The 24634-nt window shown below is 38.6% G+C and overlaps 1 protein-coding gene across 1 annotated transcript in view; it reads right to left on the reverse strand.

The window, feature by feature from the left end:
* Positions 1–2301: 2301 nt before the first annotated feature.
* LOC105918793 (polymerase (DNA directed) nu) overlaps positions 2302–24634 on the reverse strand; it is a 40540-nt gene continuing 18207 nt past the window's right edge. The window contains exons 4-11 of the mRNA XM_036146343.1: positions 22534–22645; positions 18676–18758; positions 15889–16020; positions 9505–9615; positions 8468–8546; positions 7911–7978; positions 4189–4250; positions 2302–3457 (exon numbers count right to left, since the gene is read on the reverse strand). Coding sequence (XP_036002236.1) covers positions 3377–3457; positions 4189–4250; positions 7911–7978; positions 8468–8546; positions 9505–9615; positions 15889–16020; positions 18676–18758; positions 22534–22550 — 633 coding nt within the window. The 5' untranslated portion in view covers positions 22551–22645 and the 3' untranslated portion in view covers positions 2302–3376. The remainder of the gene's footprint in view (positions 3458–4188; positions 4251–7910; positions 7979–8467; positions 8547–9504; positions 9616–15888; positions 16021–18675; positions 18759–22533; positions 22646–24634) is intronic.

Consider the following 24634-nt stretch of genomic DNA (forward strand, 5'->3'; position numbering starts at 1 on the left):
TACTTCCTAAAAACCCACCAAACGTTGTGTAAAGCAGGCCAGAGTTTACTCAGCCGGCCCAAAGCCATTGTTTCCAGCCCAACGTGTTCAAAAGAAACCCAATTGGCCTGAAACATGCCCTATCTGGCAACACTGACCACTAGAAAAAGGGACATTTCAACTTCTGGGTAGAAATGGAACATCATTAAACTACATCCTACAACCAATCAAGACAAGGTGATGCGCTTTAAAATGTTTATAAAAATGAACAAACAAAGCCCTGGTGCAGCCATGCAAAACCTCCGCTGGAGTCTGGCAAGGCTGAAAGCAGAACAGGCATCAAGCAGGTCCGTAAGGCGGGCTTGATATAAGACAGACTGACAGATGAAAGGGCTTGGCAAAGATCGTGGTTGAGAGAACAGTCCAGGTTGTGTCCAGAAAACAGAAAGTCGATGAAGTGTCCAATGAGAGCAATGCTAGACAGAGAAATCCAGGAAACAAGAAACTGTTGAAGCAGAGCTAGGAGCGTCTATGAGATGGTTTCCCCCAACATCTTTGGACGTACAGTGTGAGCAGTCAGATCGCATCAGAGCATCGTACAGTGTACGCCCGGATTAAGGCAGTAAAATGCCCTTCTCGTTATTTGTGAATTCAGTTATCTGTTGTTTCCAAGTCAGTAACTTAAAACTAGGGGTTAGAGAGTGGGGCGTTTGAGTCCTGAGGAGGCCCCAAAGGTTGGTGGGTCAAAACCCAGTCTGTCACTCTGGCAAGAGCTTTGACCACAGATTTCCTCCTGTGCGCCACTCAGTGTGGCAGCCACTGCTCTGTAAGGGATGGCTTAAACACAGAGACAAAGTTCCCCTCTGTGGGACTATAAAGGGAAATATTAATTTATAAATCAAAGATGAAGGAAACAACTTAAATCTGGAAAAAAAAAAACCAGAAATTGATTTATTTTATTATCTATATAATAAAATAAGGAATTTAGGTCTGAATATTTCAGTTTTCCAAACTCAGTTTTATTTTTTCCATTGTGATCTGGACCTCGAAAATGACAAAAGCACACTTTCTAGACTTTTGAGGGCTATTTAGGGATATAATGCCTTGCAAAGACGTTTATACTGTTCCACGTTACGAAATGTTACAACAACAACCTTCAACGTTTTAATGTAAAACTGATAGAGACCAACACGAGGTAATGCATGGTTGTGGATTGGAAACAAAAAGCATAACAGGGGGGTTTAAAATTGTTATTACAATTATGATAAATGTAAATAGCGTGAAATGCATATTTATTTAGCTCCCTTTACTGCAAATTAATAAATCCCAGTGCAACCAATAGGCATTTTAGCAATTAAAGTACATGTATGTAATTTTACCTAAGGATAAATAGAGCTGTTCTATGAAGGCTTCAGTGTTTTTTTTAGAGAACAAACGGTGTCAAAAAGAACAAGGAACACAGCAGACGGGTCAGTTGTGGAGAAGTTTAAGAGTTAAAAAACAGAATATATAGCTCTGCTCAATCCATCAAATTGAAAGACTATGACATAGCTGCAAACCTACATACAAAACACTGTCTGGTAGAAAACTAACCTTGAACATTAAAGTAAACACACCATACCCACAATAAAACATGGTGAGGGCAGCATCATGCTTTGGGGATGACAGTAAGTTGGTTAAAGCTAAGTAAACAGCGGTCAATCCTGGAAGAAAACCTGCTAGAAGCTAGACTTAAGACTGGGGTGGAGGCTCACCTTCTAGCAGCACAATGACCGCACTGTTCAGATCAAAAGATACTTTTGCAACACACTACCACTTACTACCTTGTAATATCTATAAGACGAAGCGGTTCCAATGTTCCTGTATTTGATTTAAAAAAAAGGGGGGAAAATAGACCTTTAAGCATTTAACTCAAGAACTTTTAATTCACAATGAAAACAGCTTTATCAGCATTTATTTCATCAGCGTAACTCGAAGGAAAAACCCAATTCCACAAGTGCCTACTCGCACATACCAGTCTCACGCCTCCCTTTCAATAGAGCCAGGGTGGGGGGGGCTTGCACACTTAAACCGCCGAACAATGAAAGAATAGAGGGGCAGATTTCCATAACACTATCCTCTGCTCTTGCTATGAAGGACTTGTGAAAAAAAAAACTTTTCTCATGTCAGCAAATTTAAATCATATTTTTCACGTTAGAAAACTAAGGGGTTGTTAAAATGATCAAACAGATATACGATTGGCTTAAAATGGCTTAAGATGTTTGGTTTTGCCAAATTCATTTTCAAGGCCAATTGAGGGGCCAGTAGAAAACAGGGAGGTAAAAAAAAAAAAAAAGGGCGTCTTGCCGTGGCTGTCAGACAAAAAGAAATTCGGTCAGTGTGCCAGGGAGCCGATGAATGTGTGAGCATTTGTGGAATGTGTGAGAGTGAAAGAGAGCAAGGCAGAAACAATTCAAAAGGGGTGAGTGTGCTGGAGCCAAGTGGGCAGGAAAAAGACGAGCCAGAGTGAGCAGAGAAATGAAAGCTCACAGATGAGCAAAAATTAGATGAGCTGCTTTAAGTCATGTAACGAAATGTAAAGCTGACCGGTAGCTGAATGAAATCAGGATTTCACGCTGTCTGTTCACTAACGGGGCTCAAATTTCTCCTGTTAATAAAGATAATGGACCACAAGCCTTTCATTAGAGCATCAAATCTGGGACTGGCAAAAGACATCTTTTCAATAACTTTAAAGCTTATATCCATTTAGACTGCTGGATCCACTTAGACACACCAGGTTTCCATTCTAAGTTCATTTCTTACGCATTTAAAAAAAAAAAATACATATTAACAATGCAGAGAAAAAAAAAACAGTGTTTGGTTATATCTAGAAGCTCAACTAACAAACCAATTTTAGCAACCAATGAATATCGAGCTCTCTCTCAAACATGAAACTGCACCTTGGTAACGAGGCAGAGGAAACATTTTCTTTTAGTCCTAACGAGATGTATGTGTGTGTGACTGTGTGTGTAGGAGAAAAGGAGGAGGTGGACAGGGGATCTGTTTCTTTGCACGATAGAGAGAGAGAGAGAGAGAGAGAGAGAGAGAGAGAGAGAGAACTGGTCCAATCCAGTCAGCGGTTGCCCCCAGAAACAGATAGAGAGGAAGCAAGAACCACCAGCTGCAGCTGCCTGGTTTCCATAGCAACGTGGATGCTGGACGAGTGAAGGGGTGGGAGGAGGGGGGACAAAATATAGATGTTTGAGAGGGAGGAGCAGGATAAGGGACTGAAGACGGGGTCAAAGATGGATGTGTGACAAACAGGGGGTCAAGGGAAAGAATATGACCACATGAAACAAGGAGATTAGATAAATAATCATGGCGGTGGAGGTGGAGACGGGAAGGAGGAAGATGGAGTTCAGGAGACAGAAGGTGGAGTGTGAAGCTCTGACATGGATCCCCAGGACTTGCCAATGGAGACTGCCACCTTCAGGGGCACCTGGGAAACACACGGAGAAAGAACGGCGTTAGGGCTTCAGCGTGGCCACGTCATGCATGGCAGTCATTAACCGCTCTTTTTCTTCCTCTCTTCTTCACTTTTCACACTCATGCACAGCCGAGCAACAATAACAATAACAGCGTTCTCCGTTGGATTTGAAAAGTTTTCATACCCCTTGAACATTTTTCTAACATTCCCCTCACACCCTTACAGGACAACGGCATTTAATCCAGACATTTAATTACAAACAGGCTATTTCCTAATTAAGCGTCTTCTGAAGGGAGGAATAAAGTAAAAGTGTTAAACAACTTTCCTTTAATAACACAATTATGCACTAATTGGTTTTAGAGTACAACATCAACCCCAAACAGACTCACAAGAGAAGTTGGAATTGTAGCATAATTGTTATCAAAGGCGTTTGTTTGTACATGTTATACTTTTTCTGTCTGATGCAGATTCTGAGGATGTTATCCTGCACTCTCTTTTTTCCTCTGCTCTATTTTTGTCACCTGTCTCCCTTTTACCGTTGTGCCATATCTTCTTTTCTCTTTCCTGTTCTTTCTCTTTTACCTTTTCATTTCTGTGTATATTGAATTTGGAATAATCAGAGAAAACATTTATTTCTGAAGAGTTTGTTCTCGATGTAACAACAAAAGTCACATTTTTACTCAACTAGCCATTAAACCTTAAACCAGCTCAAGCACTGAATGATTTCTTTTCCCTTCACTCACTTTTAGATGGACTCCTAGATGGTTGATGTGCTGAAGGGACTCCATGGTGCTTCTCACCAGAGCTGCACATTATTGCAAACAAAGAAAATAAATTAATAAAAAAAAAAAAGGTTACCGCAGTGAACATAGTATGAGACTGTATTGCATTGATATTAATTACAAATCGTACTACATCAGATTTGGCTCTTGATGCACTAACTCTAGCCACATTTCTTTTGAAATTGACATTGACATTTTTGTTTCATGTTGGTTTAGAGCAGGGGTGTCAAACATACGGCCCGCGGGCCGGTTCCGGCCAATTTAGTCCGGCCCGGTGGCTAAATGCATTATCATTATTCAAAAAAATTTGTATTATTTTTTTTTGCAGTGTCCTGTCTGGCAATGTGGCAATGAGAATTGTTGTCTTAATGCCAAAAAGAGCTCATCAGATTTGACTTTCACAAGTGAAGCAGTACGGCTTTTGCCATAGTGCTCCGCTTGATTTATGAATGTGAATAGTTTTATTTGATTCATGCGGGAATATTCAATGATATGACACTACAATGGGAAGTAGGAGAGAAGGAAGAACAGAAAAAGAAAAGGTGAAAGAAAGATGAGATGAAAGGAAGAGAATGATAAAACAATTATTATAAAAAACATGTACTTCATTTAATTGAAAATCTGCAGTTCCTATATTGTCCACGAGGGGCGCTGTGTTTTAATCAGCAGATGGTAGCACTGAGCTTCAGATGTGGAAAATTTATTTTAAATAATTTCTTAATTTTTATCTGTTTGATGTATTTTGTCATGCAGGACAATTGTTTTTAAGTTCCAAAAAATGTGAATAAATGTTTTTCAACATTGTACAATCACTGTGATCCGTGATTGTACAATGTTGTGACTGTGATCACAAGTAAATGTTTAACTTAAAAGTATTGTTGAAATTGTGCATACTTTTCTTAAAAGCGCTGAGGTTATTCATAATATATTGTGTAAAAGTGAAATTAACTTAATATAAAAATCAACAAGTCCACTTTTATTAGTTTTATTTAATCTTGCAATGAGTTTACTCGTGTGCCCTCTTGAGATCAGATTAAGCTGTATGTGGCCCCTAAACCAAAATGAGTTTGACACCCCTGGTTTAGAGGCTTCACTTTATACTATTCAATTCAGTTTTTTTTCTCTAGCGCTAATTTCCAACAAACGTCTCAAGCAACTCTACAAACAGATTTAGTTCATGTCCAGAAAATGTAATCCAATCATACAGACAGATGCAAAGTCAATCCTGCTCATCCCAAACTGATCCTAGTTATAAAGCAATGCAGTGAAGTTTAGTTTGCTTCGCCAGCTGGTAGAGGCCTCTCTTTGTATAAAAGTGTACATTTATTGTAGCTTCAGAATAAGTTGCCACACAGCCAGTAATGTAGTGTGACAAGGTCTCAGGTGTGACTGGAGAGCAGGTGTGTTAAATCTGAGGCTATCCCTCTCACACTCCTATACTGGTCACTGGAAGTTCAACATGGCACTTCAGGGCAAACAGCTCTCTGAGCGTCTGAATAAAACACACGGTCCTCTACATAAAGATGGCTGTAATAAGGCTGCCAACCCTCTGAAACTAAGCTGCAGCAATGTGAGGACAGGACAGGTTCCACTCAGAACGGCTTCATGGGTGATCTAAGAAGTTGTGTTAATGTCCCCAGCGTCATTTCTAGAGGTTTTATTTTGAGAATAGATGTATGAGTGCCGCCTGCATTGCTGCAGAGGTTGAAAGAGTGAGAGGTGACCCCGTCGGCGCTCCCATGGCACACACTGCATCAGAATGGGCCTCATGGCTCTCGTAATCCTCTGATCTGATCATGAATCATTTACACTAACTACATTTACATGGACAAAAGTAAGCAGAACAAAAATGCGTCATGTAAACAAGCTAGTCGGAATATGATGATCGGATTAAGATCAATAGGAATGAAACTGTAATCCGAATGAGAGGGGAGGTTTATGCTGATTAGTAATCTGATCAACGTGCATATAAACGCTTGTCAGGCTCAAATTATTCCGAATAACCCGAGTGGGCATGTGCGCCTGACGCACTGAGCTATATTATACACTGGAGTGCTATTCGCCCGCTGTTAGAATGAGTCGCTTTGAAGCCACTAGCCGCCATATTGGTACTCCCTATTTCCCCTCAGTAACTAGGGAACACATGAACTAGAGCATTGAATAACGAGGATTTTCTCATGTTCAGGGAGGGCTTAAAACTTTTAAAATGTCAAATGCCATATAGTTTTATGTTATGTTCTAAAACTATCAAGTACTGAGAAAGTCATGTGCTGAAATATTTTGCATTTTATTCATTTAAATATATATATATAACATTTATAAATATATAAATAACAATATACAAAAACATATATTTACATATATGTATACATATATATACATCTACACATACTTATATATGTATACATATATATACATCTACACATACATATATATATATATATATATATATATATATATATATATATATATATATAAGTATGTGTGTATATATATATATATATATATATATATATATAAGTATGTGTGTATATATATATATATATATATATATATATATATATATATATATATACTTAATATGAATAACATGTAAAATATTTCAGCACCTAATTTCCTAGTAGTTGATAGTGTTAGTACATCCACTGACTGTAGAATTACCTGTGAAACGTTTTCACACAGCCAGAAAACTGCTTGTTGTTGCAACCAAATCATATGGGATTCTGTGAGAGTAGGGAGTAGCAAGATGGTGGCCTGTGACTTCAGTTTTTTTTTTTGCAAAATCAGCACTCCAGTGTATTATATAGCTCAGTGGCCCGACGTAAACGTGATGCATTTCCACGCTGAGCGGCGGAAAAACGTTGGGAAGCAAAAATCTGTTGGGGCTCCCGACACAACCTTTCTGTTCAAAAAACTAAAAGAGCTCAATGTATATATATATATATATATATATATATATATATATATATATATATATATATATATATATATGTATATATATATATATACATTTTGTCTGCACCATCAACACCAAGTCAACACCAAGTGTGTTTCTGATTCTTCTGCTCTGTCACATTTAAACCGTAATTAGAGTACCGTGGAAGTCCAGCCTCGGCGCTCGGAAAACAAACAAACTCGTATTGTATTGCTTTGTTTACTATTTTTGTTGTTTAACAAAGACGGAAGTTCTTCTTCTGTGTTTTCTTTTTATTGGGGAATTTGATAACTGTGCTCAGTGACAGAGTGGTTATAATCTGAATAAAACCAGGAGCATATATAAACGCACATCATGATCGGATTAATTGATTGTGTGCCTATATAAACGGTACAATCCGATTATTTAATCTGAATACATTTTAATCCGATTGTGAATTTTTGTGCATGTAAACTAGGCTACTGTCTCTCAGACGCTGATGTCCATTTGCTCATGTTTTATTATAATAATAACAGTCTGAATTTTTTAATTTAGTCAATTGTGGCAAATATCTTTATATTTTTTACAGGTAATTTTGCAATGATATAATTTCCTTTTGCGCATAAATAAAGCAGAATTCAGATCAAATGTATTTTTTATATATAGCATACACCTACTAACATAAAGAGGCCTTAAAATAAGATTTAACTACATTCTTTTCCTAAACATACTAGTATATTTTCTTTTAGTTGGTGTGAAACTGACTTACCTGCAAACTGCTCAACCTGAGAGTCTTCCACTTCATAAAGAAGCTCATCATGAAGCTGTGCTAAAAGCCTGCAGTAACGTAAACAACAGAAACACATAAAACACTGTCCTCTTACGAATAAACAAATACTCCTCATAGCAAAGCAGTGTCTCTTTAAATGAGCCAGAGTGAGAGCTGCAGTACGGCCATATTTACTTTGCACATTGCTCTGCCAACACATGATCTGCCTGATAAAGTTGGCTCCTGCTCCGAGCCTGTTTACTCTAGCTGAATGCTTGGCAGCAGGAGTCAGTCTCAACTAATTCAGTTGGATGGGGAACCTGCGAGTGTTGCCTCTGTGTTCTGGTGCGAAAGACTCAGTCAGATAATCTCCAGTGATACGACAAGACCACCTGGAGACACAAACGCTGAGATCCAATGTATATTTGGTCACTGCTTGGTCTTTTAACAGCAGGAGAGGATCCAACACTGAAGCTAAAGAGTGGAAGTTTCAACGGTAACACTTGAAATGTTTGGGTGTTTCATTACTACTGTAAGGGCGTTTTTCCTGGTGGTACCTGGCAGAGAGCGAGCTGGAGGAGGAGACCAGGTCAAAGATCGTGATCATAGCCATCTTACAGAGATCCGCAGCAGAACCTGGATTTAGATACGGCACACAAATACATCCGTTTGATCACAAAATAAAGCAATAAACATTCAAGGGTCAAATTTTCAGTTGCACCTTATAGATTATCAGTAAATTTCACAGATTCACTTTAAAAGTTTTAATTTACCCAGTTCACCATTTTCCACCTAAAACAACAACATCATGCTTTTGGTCACAACAAAACTCATTGTAAACTAAAATGGAAAATAAAAAAAAAGTCTCAGGATAATCTGGAGTGATCTCAAATCACAATTTAGCGCTAAAAGGAACGCTAAAGGACAGCAATGACACCACTATCTAACTGCAGTCAGATAAACAAACACTATCGATCAATGCTCGCCAATCCAACCCTGAGTCTGACCCGCTACGGGGACGACGGGGCGTGTCTGACTGAGAAAAGGAAAATTAAACTGTAATAACCACCGTTCAACCCTAAGAGGGCAGCAATAAGATGATTTTAAGACAATTATCGCAGAACTAAGCTAGCTAACATGATAATGTAAAACAATGCACAGTAACATTAAAGTAGCACCCTTCGGCCTAGTTTATACAGTTTATCTGCAAAAATAAGCCAATTATGGGGTGTGTTACACTTTAAGTGTTTACCGACAGCTCTTAGTGAGGCCAGCCAAAACTGTTGTCCTACCTTTTGAGCCAATTTAAAAGTATAAATATAAAAGTTCAGTTTAAGTTTATGATGAATATTTAAATGTAGAACATGTAAAAGCCAATGATGGTAAGGATGGACAGACAGCAAGAATGATAGATGGATGGATGGAAGAAATTTTAGACTATTAAACAAGTATTTTTAAATTTTGTAGACTTTTCCAACCCAGGAAAATACGTGATTCAAATTGAAGACTTTTACAGATTTCTCCAGATCGGTGCTTACAGTTGGACCAGAGTGGACCAAGCTGTGATCAATGCTAAAACAATCAGAGATCCTACCCTGAACCACAAAGTTGACGGCCTGCCTCTCTGCCTGCATGCGGATCGCCCAGTCTGGGGAGTTGATGTGGGGAAGGTTACGTCTGCGACCCATTAATGAGAGAACATAACCTAAAAATCAACAACGAAACAAACAAAACCACACTATGATTAAGATGTCATCATTATTAGCACTGCTTCTTTTAACAGTAAAGTGCACATTAAAAAGTCTGTTCCTTAGAGATACAAAAATAATCAATGCAATTCAGGCTGGAACTACCAGATCGGAGGCTTAATCTGTCTTCTTAGGAAACCAGAAACGTCTAACACTCCTTAACATATGTTTGCATTTAGTTAAAATTCCACCTTAAAACATGCATTGCTTTGCAAAAGTATTTTTTTCCATTTTTTTTTACATCTGTTACAACACAACCACCAACATCAATGTGTTTTATCGATATTTTGTAAAGCAAAACATAATTATGAAAAAAATGACTAGGTGGAAAATAATTTAAAACTTCTTTACAGATAATCTGAAAAGGGTTTCATGGTTATTTACTCAGCTATCTTAAGTCATGACTTAAAATCTCATTCTGTAATTAGAGCTGCAAATCTTTTGAGGTGCGTCTTTGCAGAGCTGAAGACTGAAGGTTTTGGCTACTTTTCTTAAATCACGTTAGGAGAGTCCTTAAACATCAATGTTCAAGACTTGCCGCAGATTCTCAACGAGATTTGGGTATAGACTTTGACTGGGCCAGCAGATGAACATTTTAACAACTACCAGGAAGTAGTTGTCTAGCTCAGTGTGAAGCAGCCAATCAGGCGTCAGGGTCTCCCTAATCCCGCCCCACGAGTGTGATGGGTGAAGGTGACAATTTAAATGATTTCATGATGAGTATTCTGCACCACAGCATGAAATAAATAAATACAGAGTGAAATAATTAAATGTATATTCAAATTCATTTATTTAACAATGACATTTAATTATTTAATAAAAGGCATATTTATTTATTTAATAGGACATATAAATATTTGATTTTACATTTCATAATTTAATGATATATTTAATTGTTTAATGATGTATTAAATTAAGAAATTGTACATTTAATTAATCAATGGAACACTAATGGTACCATTATATGATTTTACATTTCATTATTTTACTTTACATTTAATTATTTCATGGCACATTTATTTATTTCACGGTACATTTAATGATACATTTAATGATTTAATGGGACTTTTAATGGTGCACTTATTTATTTCTACATTTCATTATTTCATGTTATATTTATTTGATATTGTCCCCATTAACACACCATAGAGAGAAGCAATTTTTAAATAAAACCTAGTTGCGCAGATGTGGAAATAATAAACTTTTTTTTCCCCCAGTAGCTGGAGATTTGTCCCATCATCTGAGGTCTATGGTTGCTACCAACCAAAAGCAGAAAGACAGAAAAACACTTTTTAGATACTTGTTTATTTGTCATAAGCTATATGTTTACCGGATCCTTCTCCAACCTTCTGCATGCTTTTCTAACACTGTCCAGTCTTGATGCCTATGGGACCAACAGTCACAGCAAGGATGGGGTGTTTAGGGTGACGTGCATTATTAGATTTTTGCTGAACATACGGTTTTTGCACGTGGTCTAAAAAGTTGTTATGCATAACAACCTGGACCGGACACACACACATTATTAAATGCAAGTATGCAAAACCAACACATGCTCGCACACATGGTTGACTGGTACATTCCACCAAACTGGACAATGGATCAGGCTTTACACCTAAATCCCTCCAGTGGGCCTTACTGTGAGCTAAGCCACCCAGGACATGAAACCTGAATGACCTATGTACACAATTATGCACGGAAACATCAACTATTGTGTAAGAAATGGGGTGCAAAACAGATGGCGAAAAAACACAAATCTGCTGCCCTTTGTGAGTCGACCTCTGACGCACACAGATGACCCTTCATAAGGAATGTGATCATTGTTATGGGGCCTGTGGCAGTTATAGAAAATCACAGACAGTGTTTTTGTCAGCGGACAGGTATGACTGGAATCCTACTGGAATGTGTTTCAGCACCTTTCTGTTTTATTTCCATGGACAGAAACACAACAAAACCTGTTTTTTTTTCAAGGGATGTTTCCATGGTTTGAACATGAGGATAACTGCTGAAAACCAAAACGATCCAAGGCTGGTAACTTCATTAAAGTTTAATTTTCCTCTACTTCTAACAGTTCTGATAACTTCTCAACAGGATAAAAAAAATACACAACTTTCTGAGACTTAAAAAAAATCATAAATGATTTAATCAGAATCTAGAAGGATTTTCATCCGAGCTGAATGAAAGCTTTGGGTATTTGATCATATTCAAAGTTTTTTGAAATTACACCCACGCTATCCAGGTTCAGCAGATTTGTTTTTCACTGTGACCTAATTTAGAGAAACAAAACAAAAACATTTCTCTTGGCAACTTTCTTTATTTTTCACCAGATTTAAATAGACATATATGGACAGCCTTGAGCATGAGCGTTGCTCAAGTATGGAAAAACAGCTGTACAACATATCGTACATTATAAAGCGTTAGCGCAACATCACCATTCACAATATCCGTTTAAATACTAGCTAAGAATAATTTTAGGTAGTCAGGCTCTCAATGCCAATAATGTTTTCTTTTTATGATTATTTTAGCATAAATAAAGGCCTTAAAATGTTCTGATGTCATTAAGAGACTACAACTCTTCCTCTGTCGGCTTTTCATCGCTCTATCGGCGAGTCATCTCTCTATATCTGACCCTTTCTTCTGCATCTTCTTCTCTCACACCAACTACCTTCATGTCCTCTTTCCCTCCATCCATAAATATCCTCGTTGGTCATTATCTAAGCTTCCTGTCTGGCACTTCTAGTCCTAACATCCTTCTACCGATGTACTCCTTATCCCCCTGTCCAAACCATCTCAGTCTGGCGTCTCTGGCGTTATCTGAAATGTATTAACATCTGCAAACATCATAGTCCTTGGAGATTCCTGTCTAATCTCATCTGTCAACCTCTCCATCAGCACAGCAGAAGAAGGGGCTCAGAGCCGATCCTTCATGCAGTCTCACATCCACGTTGTCACACCTACAGCACACCTCACCACTGTCCTGTCACTCTCACATACTTCTGCGCTATACCGGACTTCCTCATACAATACCACGGATCCTCTCTCGGCACCCTGTTATATGTTTTCTCTAGATCTACAAAGACACATTGCAGCTCCCTATGGCCCTCTCTGTACTTCTCCAAAGCAAATACTGCTTCTGTACATATAAAAATGTATTAATGTATGAATACATTTGCACTGTCTTGTTAAAGCTGTTGTGTTGGCATAATGTAAAAGTAGAATATAGTCTACTATTAAAGTAAATATTACAATATTTAGTTATACAGGTTGCGCTGGTGGCACAGCGGGTAGAGCGACCCATGTACGGAGGCCTTAGTCCTCAACGCGGCCGACCCGGGTTCGACTCTGACCCTCGATCCTTCGCCGTATGTCTGTCTCCCTCTTCCACTCTCTTCCTGTCAGCCTACTGTGTTGAAAAGCGAGCCATTAGAGCCGTGAAAAATCCACTCAAAAAATAAATAAAAATACAGGCCATGACATGAAGAACTACTTTCTGTGTTTTTTTTTTTTTTTTTCCCATTGCCTAATTTCTTGAAAGGTAAGTTCATCCATTTAATGTATTTGGTAACACCATTTCTGCAACAGATATTGAATATTTAAATCAGTCCCAAAACTCATCTGTTGTCCATGATTGTTCAAGATCACTAAACGGCTAAAATCTAAACCCGCCGTATTTATTTATGTTAAAGATTAGACGGTTTGAAAGCCAGAGTCTGTTTACATGTGTTTAAAGGTAAAGCCTTCAGGACTTTAAAGGAAAAAAAAGATAAAATCATCTGACATTCTTAAAAGTGATGCCCTGGCATTTATCCAAAGAGCTTTGATGAAATTTCCATCATACGAAGAGCAACAGCAGTCTGACCCACAGCGGCAGATTTAACTAATTTTAACATCACGCCAAAAAACATTAAACAGAATTTAAAAAGTGACAACATAACACAGAAGTTACAGCTCAATACAAGTGAATAAACTATTTTCATATTTGCTGTCCATATCTCCACTTCTCTTTTCTTCACTGCCTTGCTTTCTTACCTTCCCTGTCAGATGCTATAGCCACACTGTGAGGCGGTGTTCACCTTCACAATACCCTCTAAAATATGTTTTCAACAAATATGACAGCAGCTGAGCAGCTGCACCGCTCCCCTCGTCTCTGCTTACCCTGCCATCATCCACTCTCCCAGAGTCCTATCAGGTAGCAACAATAAACCTGGTGCAGTGACCGAACCGCGTGAGCACCAATGATTCACAGCACCAGACAGCCCAGACAATCTGCTGTCAGGCATTAATTCTTGTGCCAACCAAAGCAATGTTTTACATTCATTTCCAGGGTGGGATTAGAGGGACAAGCAAGCGGTGTTCCTGACGCTTGGTGCATCATAACTCTTCACCTGAGAAGGAGGAGGTTCTCTCTGATCTGTGCGCAGCATTTTATTACAGAACATCGATTATGGAGCTGCCTCCAGAGAAAGGAGACGTGCAGCGTGAGGATTGGGGTGTGTCGCTGCTGAAAGCCTGCGTTGGGTGATGCAGCATCGGCCTGTGTGCGACTGCAGAGCAGTGATTGTAAAAGAAGGGGCTTTGAAATTGCAGATGGCATGAAAAATAATGTTGGCCACAAACTAAGGTTCGTTTTCAATACTTGTCAGAATTAATGAACTTCTGACTTTCTAATCTTTACACTCATTTAGGAGGGCAAAAGAAAATCCACAAAGTGCACAAATATTAAACTTGAGAGGGGTTGAACTGCTTTAGGTTTGAGCTCAAATGGTTTAAAATGAATCCAGGGGACCAGATTTGGCGCTCTGTGATATCATTATGCTTCCTGTCCACTCGGTCAGGGTTTAAAGTGCAGACGATACACTATTTTGTGTGAGCATGTGCAAGTCTCAGGTGTGCTGCGCTGGCAGTTCAGTCAGAATATATAAGTAAAGTGCCCCGTCGGAACCATCAAACCCTTCCCGTCCAGCCCCTGCTTCACGGACCGCCCTTCAAGTATTGACCCGAGGCAGTTTGTCTTGTTCCTGCCAATGCAAGCACATCCTCCTAACTCTTTAGCCACCCGCGTCCACAGAGATGTGCGTGTAGGAAAGGCAGAGATCACACTCACTGACACAACTGTGTTTAATCAACACATTCACAGCCATTGAACATGGAAGGTTTCTGTCACGGGAATAAGCAAGTAGGCAAATCCCAACACCTTCACTAGATACCTTCTTGGGACCAAAAGTCTCTTTAACCTTTCTGCTGCGGGGTTTGGGATCATCGTCATCTGCTCTAAAACCTTTTGAGGTTCAATCAGATGCAACTTTGTAAAAACCCAAAGTCTTGCTGCCATGAGCTGTTATAAAGAAGACGGGTTCCTCTGGCAACCATTTGAAACAAGCCATTTGTGTCCAGATGTTTTTCTAATCTCCATTTTCATGTTCATAGCATGTTTTCACACAAATACAAACACAGAGGCTTACAATTACAGTTAAATCATACAGTATTCATAAGGTAGTACATAGGCTTGTATTTTTGACCAACTGTGTAGTTTTACATTTTGTGTTTGTATTGTTACTGTCTTTATTCTGTGTGTTTTCTCTTTCCTGTCATTTTGCTGCTGGCACACATGAATTTCCCCACTGGGGGATAAAAAAAAAGGACAAATCTATTGTGTACGTGAACTTTAACATGCCAACCGAGGCCCCTGGAGTCCCATATGGTCTCATCTTATGGTGAAATTGTCAGGAAATCCACTCCTGGGAAGACTGGTAGCTGTGTTAAATGTTTTCTTCTTGTGAATAATCTTTCCCACAGGAGAATGATGGACATTAAGTCTCATTGGAAGGCCTTATAAACCTCCCAAGACTGCTTCTCTAAGGTCTTCATTAATATATGCGCATTAAGGTAGGCAGAGCTTTGAAGTAAGCAAACTGTCAGCACTGCTTTTATCAAAGGGGTCACACTTGCTGATTAGGAGTTACAGAGCATATTCAAACTGCAGTACCTGGCTGCTACTTTCCCTTTAAATTCATATAATAGTGGCAAGGGTGTAATAAGTTGTTGCTTTTTTCCTATTATAATACACAGGAACTGACATCTCTTTTACTTAAACATCACATTTTCCTGGGATTAAAACTTATTGAACTTTAAGCTATATTAATGCTAAGGCACAACCTTAGCAGTATCATTTCCTTTTAGGCGCATTTCTTGAATAACCTTGACGGTAAAGCGCAGTGAGATTACAGACTGACCTTGTCTGTGGCTCTGCTGGACGGTTCTCTGGATGAAGGCCTGGACTTCTCTGTAGGTCTGGAGGAAAGTGTCCTGGAAACGACTAGCCTGCTCAGGGCTCACCCCCAAAATCCCCGACAGACGTTCACGACCTGGAATGAAACAGATGAAATCGTTCGGGGTTAAACGTTATTATGCCATTCAGACGAGATTTATTGTGTTCACTTGTAACAGATGCATAGCTTTGATGAGCTTTACAGCACTTTTGCTGTCGGTAATAAATCACAGCCTTAAATAAGTAGTGAATCTAGAGTAAAATCTCTGAAATTTTAAAAATAACACTTTGATGTCTTTAGGCTTGTTGACGGGTCTTTCCTGCGTTTGTAATCCAACAGAGCTGTGTCTGAGCAGTCATATGTAAGGATTTGGGCTCCCTTTGGTTTGGTTTTTACATTCTTTCTGTTTACAAACTAATTTTTTAGTTAGAATATACATGAGTTTTACAGATCCTAAATTTAGTCTGAAATAGGGATACTTGCATCGTGTGACGGTTAAAGAATAAAAAACAGATATTGATTGAATAATTTGGCTTATTAAGAGGATTAGACTCAATTTTAAAATAGATACATCACATTTTATAATTGAAATGAATAAAAACAGACAAATGCAAGGTTCGGTAAGAGACTTCTGAAATGATTCACCTTTTAAATGAAGGTTGTCAGACGTAGTTTTATTTGTAATGAGCTATTATCCGCTGAATCTGACGTGTAAAATACGTACAAGAGGGTGTCCTTTATTTGGGCCTGTCGTGTTTTGTGTGATTGTGTGCATGTGGAGGGCCCCACATTCCTGCTGAATGAGGTCAGCACTGGAGAGAACTTTAACCTTCATTACTGATGCTTTCCAATCCACTTCTGTCAGTCTTCTGCTTGCATTACTTTATAACCTCTCTCCCCCTTTGTTTCAATTTCTCCAAATTGTTTCTGGGTTTTTTTTCCCCTTTGTTATATTTTACTGTATATTCCCCTTGACTTTATATATGTGAAATGCCAAAAACTACTGTTGCGAAAAGCCTGTCAGACGTGCTAATTTAGGTAATTTCTATAAAGAAAACAACAAAAAACACAAACAAAACCCTCTTTGCCATGCGCCACTATTTTCTGACCTATTTTTATCCACATGTCTGTTTATGAGTCCATGGTGCTGCTGCTGTTGTGCCCCTCCTCCCTGGCCTGATTGTCTCATGGAGAGAGCTTTCCTTAGTATTTAGTAACCATAGCAACGCATCCCTCCATAAAGAGCGGTCTGTCTACGCTGATCAGCATCTCCTCGAGTCCCCCCCCCCCATTCCTTTCTGTGTCTCTCTACTCTTCCCCATTCACCAATTTCTAACCATTAGTGACCTTTCACATTTTCGTATTTTGTTTTTTTTAACATAGTAAACTTTCAGTTGTATTTTTTGTAAATTTCATCAACTGTTCATCTTATTTAGTTGGTTAGTTGGTTAATTACTGAATTAAAAAAGTAATTATAATGACTTTTATGCGACCTTGCCATAAAATGTTCAAATGCTACTGTTTTTAAAATAACGCTTATTTATTTATCCATTTAATTATTTATCTGTTTATTTATTGATTAATTATGTATTGGCTTGTTTATTATTATTGTGTCAATGTATTATTTAGTTTTTTTGCTTATTTACTATCATTTATTATTACACATTTTTTATTCATTTGTTTTCTAAGTGGTTTCATCATATAAAGATCAAAAGTAACAACCTGTAACATGCAGTCACAACAGTATAATAATAATAATAATAATAATAATAATAATAATAATAATAATAATACATTTTATTTCAAGCGCCTTTCAAAACACTCAAGGTCACTGTACATGTAAAAACAATAAATGGTAAAAGCAGTCGTCATAATTAAAATAAACAACACAAATTACACAGAAGAAAGTAATATAAAATCATAATGTATACATGTAAACCTCAAGTCCAAGACAAATCAAACTCTACCGTTTTCATACCCAGCCATCATTTTAGTGAGACGCATTTGGAACAGATTTAAATCTCTCAAAACAAAAGCCTTGCTGAGCTATTTATGCACATAAATCAGTTTTAACAAAAGGGTCTAAAACTAAGCTTTAACTCCAGCTACAGTATATAAGAGATCAGATATGATTCCACATGATAAACCAGAACCACACTGGCCCATTGGCTGATGAACACCAGAAATTAGGACCAAACCAGTAACCTACCATGGATGTTTAAACTGGGTACCCTTAATGGTATATTTTGTAGATTTTTTTGCTGTTCTTGCATGAGGGAATATGTTCAAGAAAACAATCCACATAAGTGTGTATGTTTTTTTAAATCACCACTTATATCTTAATACTTTGTTTCCAACAATCAATATTTCTTTTAATCTCTCAAAGTGCTCCGGATCAATAGTTCTTAAGGGTTTATAAAGGTCAAAGATTTTCTTTCTTTTATCCGATCATGGTGACATAAAGTACAGCGTTTGCTTAAGAAAAATCTATGAAACTTTATTTATAGAGCACTTTGAGCAAATGAGCAAAATGGATAAGGGGCTAAAAAAAATATACTCTATAGAAAGTAACAGAAAGTCAGGATATGAGAGATGCACACATTTTTATTTGATCATTTACTCTATGTCAAGTTTTCATTGAAAAAGCTCGCTCAGTATAAACTTGTAAAAAAAATTAACTGACTGACAGCAGGGTGTCTTTTTCCTGTTTCAGTCTCCCTTCTGTAGGAGACAGTGGTAATATTAACTCACCTGCTCCATAAACCAGTGAATACACAATGCGTTTGGCATGTTCCCTGTCTTCAGGAGTCACGTCATCAACACTCATCACTTTCCTGGGGAATAAACATCAAGAACAGGTTTACATTTTTGAAAAAAGAAAAGAAAAGAAAAAGCCTGTTTTAGGCCAGTGAGGATTACCAAAATTATTTACATTAGTTCAATGTGACATTAATGAGAGGTAGCTTTTAAACCAAACTCAACAGGTTACATATATTTCCTCAGTGTATGGTAAATTTGTATTTTAAACTGTACAACCTGGGCCAAACCTTTTAGGCATCCTTTAACAAACGTCTCAGAATAGTTTGTTGTAATTTTGGCCCGTTCCTCCTGACAGAACCAATGAAATGGTATGCCGGCCACCTTGCTCACATACAACTTTTCAGCTCTGCCAAAAAAAAATATTTTTTTTTATGGGACTGAGATCAGGACTCTCTGATGGCCACTCTAAATCGCTGAACTTGTCCTTAAAGGCTGATGTCTTGACATGCTGTGCTCTTTCCTTTTGACGGCATCTATTTTGTAAGTTGCACCAGTCCCTCATGCAGCAAAACATCCTAGCATGATGCTGCCATCCTCATACTTCATAATATTAATTAATAATAATAATTGAACTTTATTGATCTCACAATGGAGAAATTCACTTCTGCATCTTAACCCATCCCCTTGGGAAGCAGTGGGCTGCCACTGTGCGGCTTCTGGGGAGCAATTGGGTGTTAAGGGTCTTGCTCAGGGACCCAGAGTGGCAGCTTGTGGGAGTTGAACGCAGAACCTCTGGGACCAAAGCTCTGTCTCTAACCACTATGCCACCACTCCCCTACTTCATAATAGGGATGGTGCTCCCAGGCTTGCAAGCCTCCAAATGCAGCAATCATTATTATGGCCAAACACGTACATTCTTTCTTTATCGCACATGTCTCCAAGAACTGAAGTGTTTGTCCCTGAGTAGATTTGTAAGCCATAATCTGTCTCTTTCTGTTGCTTTCGGAGTAATGTCTTCTTCCTGGCTGAGTGGCCTCTGAGTCCATGTCAGCACAGGACTCGTTTGGCCGTGGATGATAAAAGCTTTTTACCAGCTTCAGCCAGCAGCTGAACACGGTCCTTTGTTCTGGGGTTGATACCCTTATTCTGCACCAAAACACAGTACTCTCTGGAACACATCCTCCTGAACTGGAGACGGACATTATCTTGGTGTTTATACTTCAGTACAATATATTTGAACAGATGACTGCGGCGCATTCAGGCGTCTGGAAATTGTACTCAAGCAAAGACTAGTATGGTCCACGATTCTCCTGATATTTTTGGTGGATTTATTTTGATTTGTTTATGTTGTCACACATAAAAGTAGCGTGCTGAGTGTGCTGCCTTAAAATGCATCCGCAAGACTGTCTCCATTCTGAAAAATAATTTATCAGGTTATTCTGACATTTAGCAAATACAATTCATTTTGTGAATCCAAATCAATCTAACACAGAAAAGAGCTTAACATCACAAAGTACACACACACACACACAATTGCATTATGGGAAAGGTTGTTTGTGGACAGCACTAACGCATCAGACATCCCTACTAAAGCAGATAAAATATGAAGCCGTGGAGCTAAAACGGACATGAAGGACGACTAAAAGTACAGAAGCAGAGGACAGAAGTGGCAGAGACGGACAGGCAGTGACAGTGATGCGACGTGACTCGTAGACAGGCGTAGTACTGCGGATCAGACAGGATCCGATGACACGTCTGCAATGTGGCATTTCTGGAGGGGCTTATGAGAAGCTGCCATCGCTGTTCAGTGTTGACAGACAGCCTCACACACATACAAGCGCAGACACACAAAAGTAGAAGCGTGTGAGAGGATCTTCAACACTCCAGGGTTGGTAAAAACATAATTAAATAAAAATGCCTCCCAGGCCCTCTTTCTCATCACCTATCCACACGCCCCTGTTTAACCATCTGTTATATAGTGGTTGACTGGCAGCCCCGACATTTCAAAGACGAACATTTACCCCCCTATTGCGCATCTGGCACAAGAATAATTCACACTAGGTTTTTTTATTGTCCCCCCAGGGAGATTATTTATTTGAATTTAGTTTTTAACAATGAGCCTTTATTTTGGAGATTAGTGCTTGGATAACTAGGACCCTGCAAACATGGTAGAGATTCCTAAAAAACTAATTACTAATTACTTTAGTGAAAATATTTAAAACTAAATATTTTCACTAAAGTAATATTATCTCCCACTGAAAATCCCATTAGCCCTGGTAAAAGACTTAAATACATTCCTAATTATTCTTTAAAGAGTACGTCTAACTGAAACATGTTAAATTGAAATGTTTAAAGTTGCTGTGAGTGTCTGGAAACCTTTACTTAAATCTGTTTCTGGGATTGTATAAAGATGATGTAATAGCTACTCTTCAAAATGGGAAAGACATGAGAAAACACCATTCAAATAAGTATGTGATTATCATAAGTCAGGAAAAGGCTAAAAGAAAGGTATTTACCTAAACCTGCTCATGTCTACTATCAGAGCAACAACAGTCTAAAACAAGTGGAGCTGCCGTAAACAAAGCTGGATGAATTTTATTTCACCACCATGATAAAGTGGTCCAAAGGTCACGGTTAGAGATGTACAGCAAAGAGTAGCATCTCGGGTCACCATAACAACCACTAGATGCCATCAACATGCAAACTATTTGTTTGGAAAGCATTCCAGAAAAAATAAATAAAAATTGTCCTACCAAAACTAATGTCAATACGTAGAGTTTGATAAATGCTCCTGGGACTTTAGAAATCCATGCTTTAGTCTAAGATTGAGATTTTTTTAAGACAACTCTCCAAAGAGGTAAAACTAAGAAAATACTTGTGCCAACTATCAAGTACGATGGTGGAGCTTTCCTTTCTAAAGACACTCTGGAAGCTTGTGAGAATGCATGGCATCATGAAGTTTTTCAAATACTTTCATAGTTTAATCAAAAATCTTATAGTCCTGCGGTAGAAAACTGAAACTGGGTCGTCATCAGTTCTTTCAGCAGGATAGGATCCAAAACAAATCAACCATTTTCTAAACATCTTTAGCCAGTTATTGAAGAAGGGTCGTTATTATCAGCTTATGATAACTTTAGCACTTGGAAGTAAGAACTTCAAGAAAGAGGTGTTTTACATTAAGATTCTTGCTTTTGGGAAAAATACTTGTGTTGAGAACAGAAACAAAAAAACATAAAAGCTGACTCGGCAAATTACAGCACGAGGTAAGAACCAAATCCTGAAAAAAGTGACAGAAGAAGAAGAAGAGCAGATGAAGTGGACTCTATAGGAGGGGAACCTGTCCAAAACAAGAAGTTATGGCTGAGTAATGCTAGCAGAGCTCAAGAGAGACCACTTAACGTGCTTAACGGTGAAAAGAGATCATTGCAGAGATGGCGTAAAGCCTGAATAGGGGCGTTAATGTGATAATCGGCTTGACTGGTCAGCCACTGCTGAAGACAAGCAGCAGTGGCTGAGACAAGAGTGTTAGTTAAACACACAACTTATAGGCAGGATCAAAACCATAAACCCAGTGAGTGAATATGTCACACACAGAAAGCAAAGGAGGGAAAGGAAAACCAGGCACGTTCATTATAATAATACAAAAGCAAAACAACGTAATCACCAGGGTAACAACTCCAGGGGCCTCCTGGGCATGGAAACTGAGGCAGTTGGTGTGGTCGTCATGGCAGCGAGACCATTAGTGTGTGAAGTGAAGGAGACGGTGCGTCTGAGTGAGACGCCCCGCGGAGCAGCAACATTAACCTTGGCAGGGAGATCAGGGCGTGCTGGTGTGTGACGGAGACGTACCACTGAGAGGCCAGCATGGCGAAGACGTCAGCCTGTGGGTTGGTGAAAATGCGCAGCAGCTCTGGGTCGGAGGAGAAGTGAGCCAGCAAGCGGAGCTCCACCTGGCAGAAGTCTGTGACAAACGCAAACATTTCAGTCACTACTTCAAAGCAGATTACCCAAAGGTTGTGGAGTGCTGTGCAAAGGTCTGAAGTCGTCACTCGTTTACTTTGTCCTTCGCCTGTAAGGAGCCGAGTCTTCTTGTAATCTCAAACTTTCTTCGTGCTTTCTAAACATCTTTTAACATTTTTGTGAAGGCTGCCTAATCTTTCACACATTTTTCAGTCTTTTAAATGACCGTATTAATTTATGATTTCATCATCAAAAGGCCCTTAAGAAGCGCCGTATGACAATCTCCCCGAGCACCAGTTTTCAAAGTGGATTGTTTTGCACTTTGTTGACATATTTGTTCCCATTTCTTTGGCTGAATGTGCGATAGATTTAAAAATAATCAATGTGTATTCACATCTCAGGCTGAATAAAGTTTCTGTTTGATTAATTTAATTATTTTTAGTATTCAGCAGACTTGTAGTCTAAAAGCACTTTGTTTGGTCTGTTTGAACATATTTGCATGCAATGAATACAGTCTATTTACCATTTTTTAACTGTGAAATCTTCAGCATAGTTTTGGCAGCGTTGACCTCTATTGAGGAATGACATTTTTGAGTTTGAGTTGTTTTATAAGGCTGAGAATCCTATCAGGGATTCCAAGTCTGACCTGCCAATAGTCTTCCTGCTGCAGTACAATTTCCCTCTTTTTCTACACAATCATTGAGATGGCGCTGGTTTCTAACAGCTATGCCACAGAATCACACTTCAAAAAGCTTTAAGGACCAATTCAACTTTTTAAATAATCATCTAACATGTAAAACCTTACAAGTGACTAAAAGTAGAAACCAACAGGTGGGGTAGAAGTTCACTGCAATGTTTTTTTTTTTTTCCTCTTCAACTAAGCTTAAATTTGACCAGGAGTCTAAAATCAGGATGGAGTCTACTTGTGTTCAGTGTGCCTTGTCATCTTGACACACTTAACTTCACATATCTTGGCAATATAAATTCAAAAAATGTCTCAGTATTAAAACCAAAGCCACTGTGACTTCTTCCAACTACGACTCTAAAACTTCCTCTCTTCACTCTGACTTGCAGGGCTCAAGTTGTGCAATGTTCGGTACTAAAAGGATGAGCTGTGCACCTCGGGTTGACTCAGAACAAAGAAACTCAGAAATAAGAACTTGATTCAGCAGTTCAACTCTGGAGAAGCTAAAAGAAAACACTTTCTCAGATATACAGACCTTCGCAAACATCCGGTTCGGTTTTTGAAAACACTGACAGAAAAGCCGTGGATATACAGAAAGACATCTGAGTAACAGCTGAAATGAGGTGGAAGGACAAAAATAAAATATCACTGAGTACAGTCCTTCTGTTATCATCTTAAAGGTTTCCTACGTAATACTGTAATTTAAATTCAATGTCTGAGGCATGATTCCTTGCTCTAATAACTAATTCGATGAGGGTAAAATTCAAGCTAAACAGGAAAGCAAGATATGTCTGAACTTTTCTGCCTCTGCATCACCCAGTAACTATCTACACCTTCTTCCAACATGATGAAATCACCGGAGAAACTATTGACCAATGAGCTACAGATGCAGGAGGAGACACGCCTGGATTAACATCAGTTTAAATACATGAGGAAGTGGAGAACAAGTAATGCCATTTTATTTGTTATGAATCTGGCTTTAAAACAGTTGGAGAGTCCCTCTGCATTTTGCAAGACTGTTCTTATTGTTTTTTTTGCCCTGTTTTTAGGTAAATTTAGCCACATACTCAGAAAAAAAAAACATGAAGCCGAACCCATTTTTCTTAATGTGGTATCATTGTCTCCTGTCTTTAAGGCCACTACAGGTGAAACGGCTTTTCTGATATTGTTTTTAGTAGCGTTGGGACCCCGCAGGATTGTTTCAGTTCACCTTTTTCATTAACTTCCACTAATGACTGTGTTATCGCTTAGTCAAATCAATGTGTACCCTATCAATGTTCCCATTGATAATGACCACAGCAGGCG

Source organism: Fundulus heteroclitus, chromosome 14 (assembly GCF_011125445.2).
Source record: "Fundulus heteroclitus isolate FHET01 chromosome 14, MU-UCD_Fhet_4.1, whole genome shotgun sequence".
Taxonomy (NCBI): Eukaryota; Metazoa; Chordata; class Actinopteri; order Cyprinodontiformes; family Fundulidae; genus Fundulus; species Fundulus heteroclitus.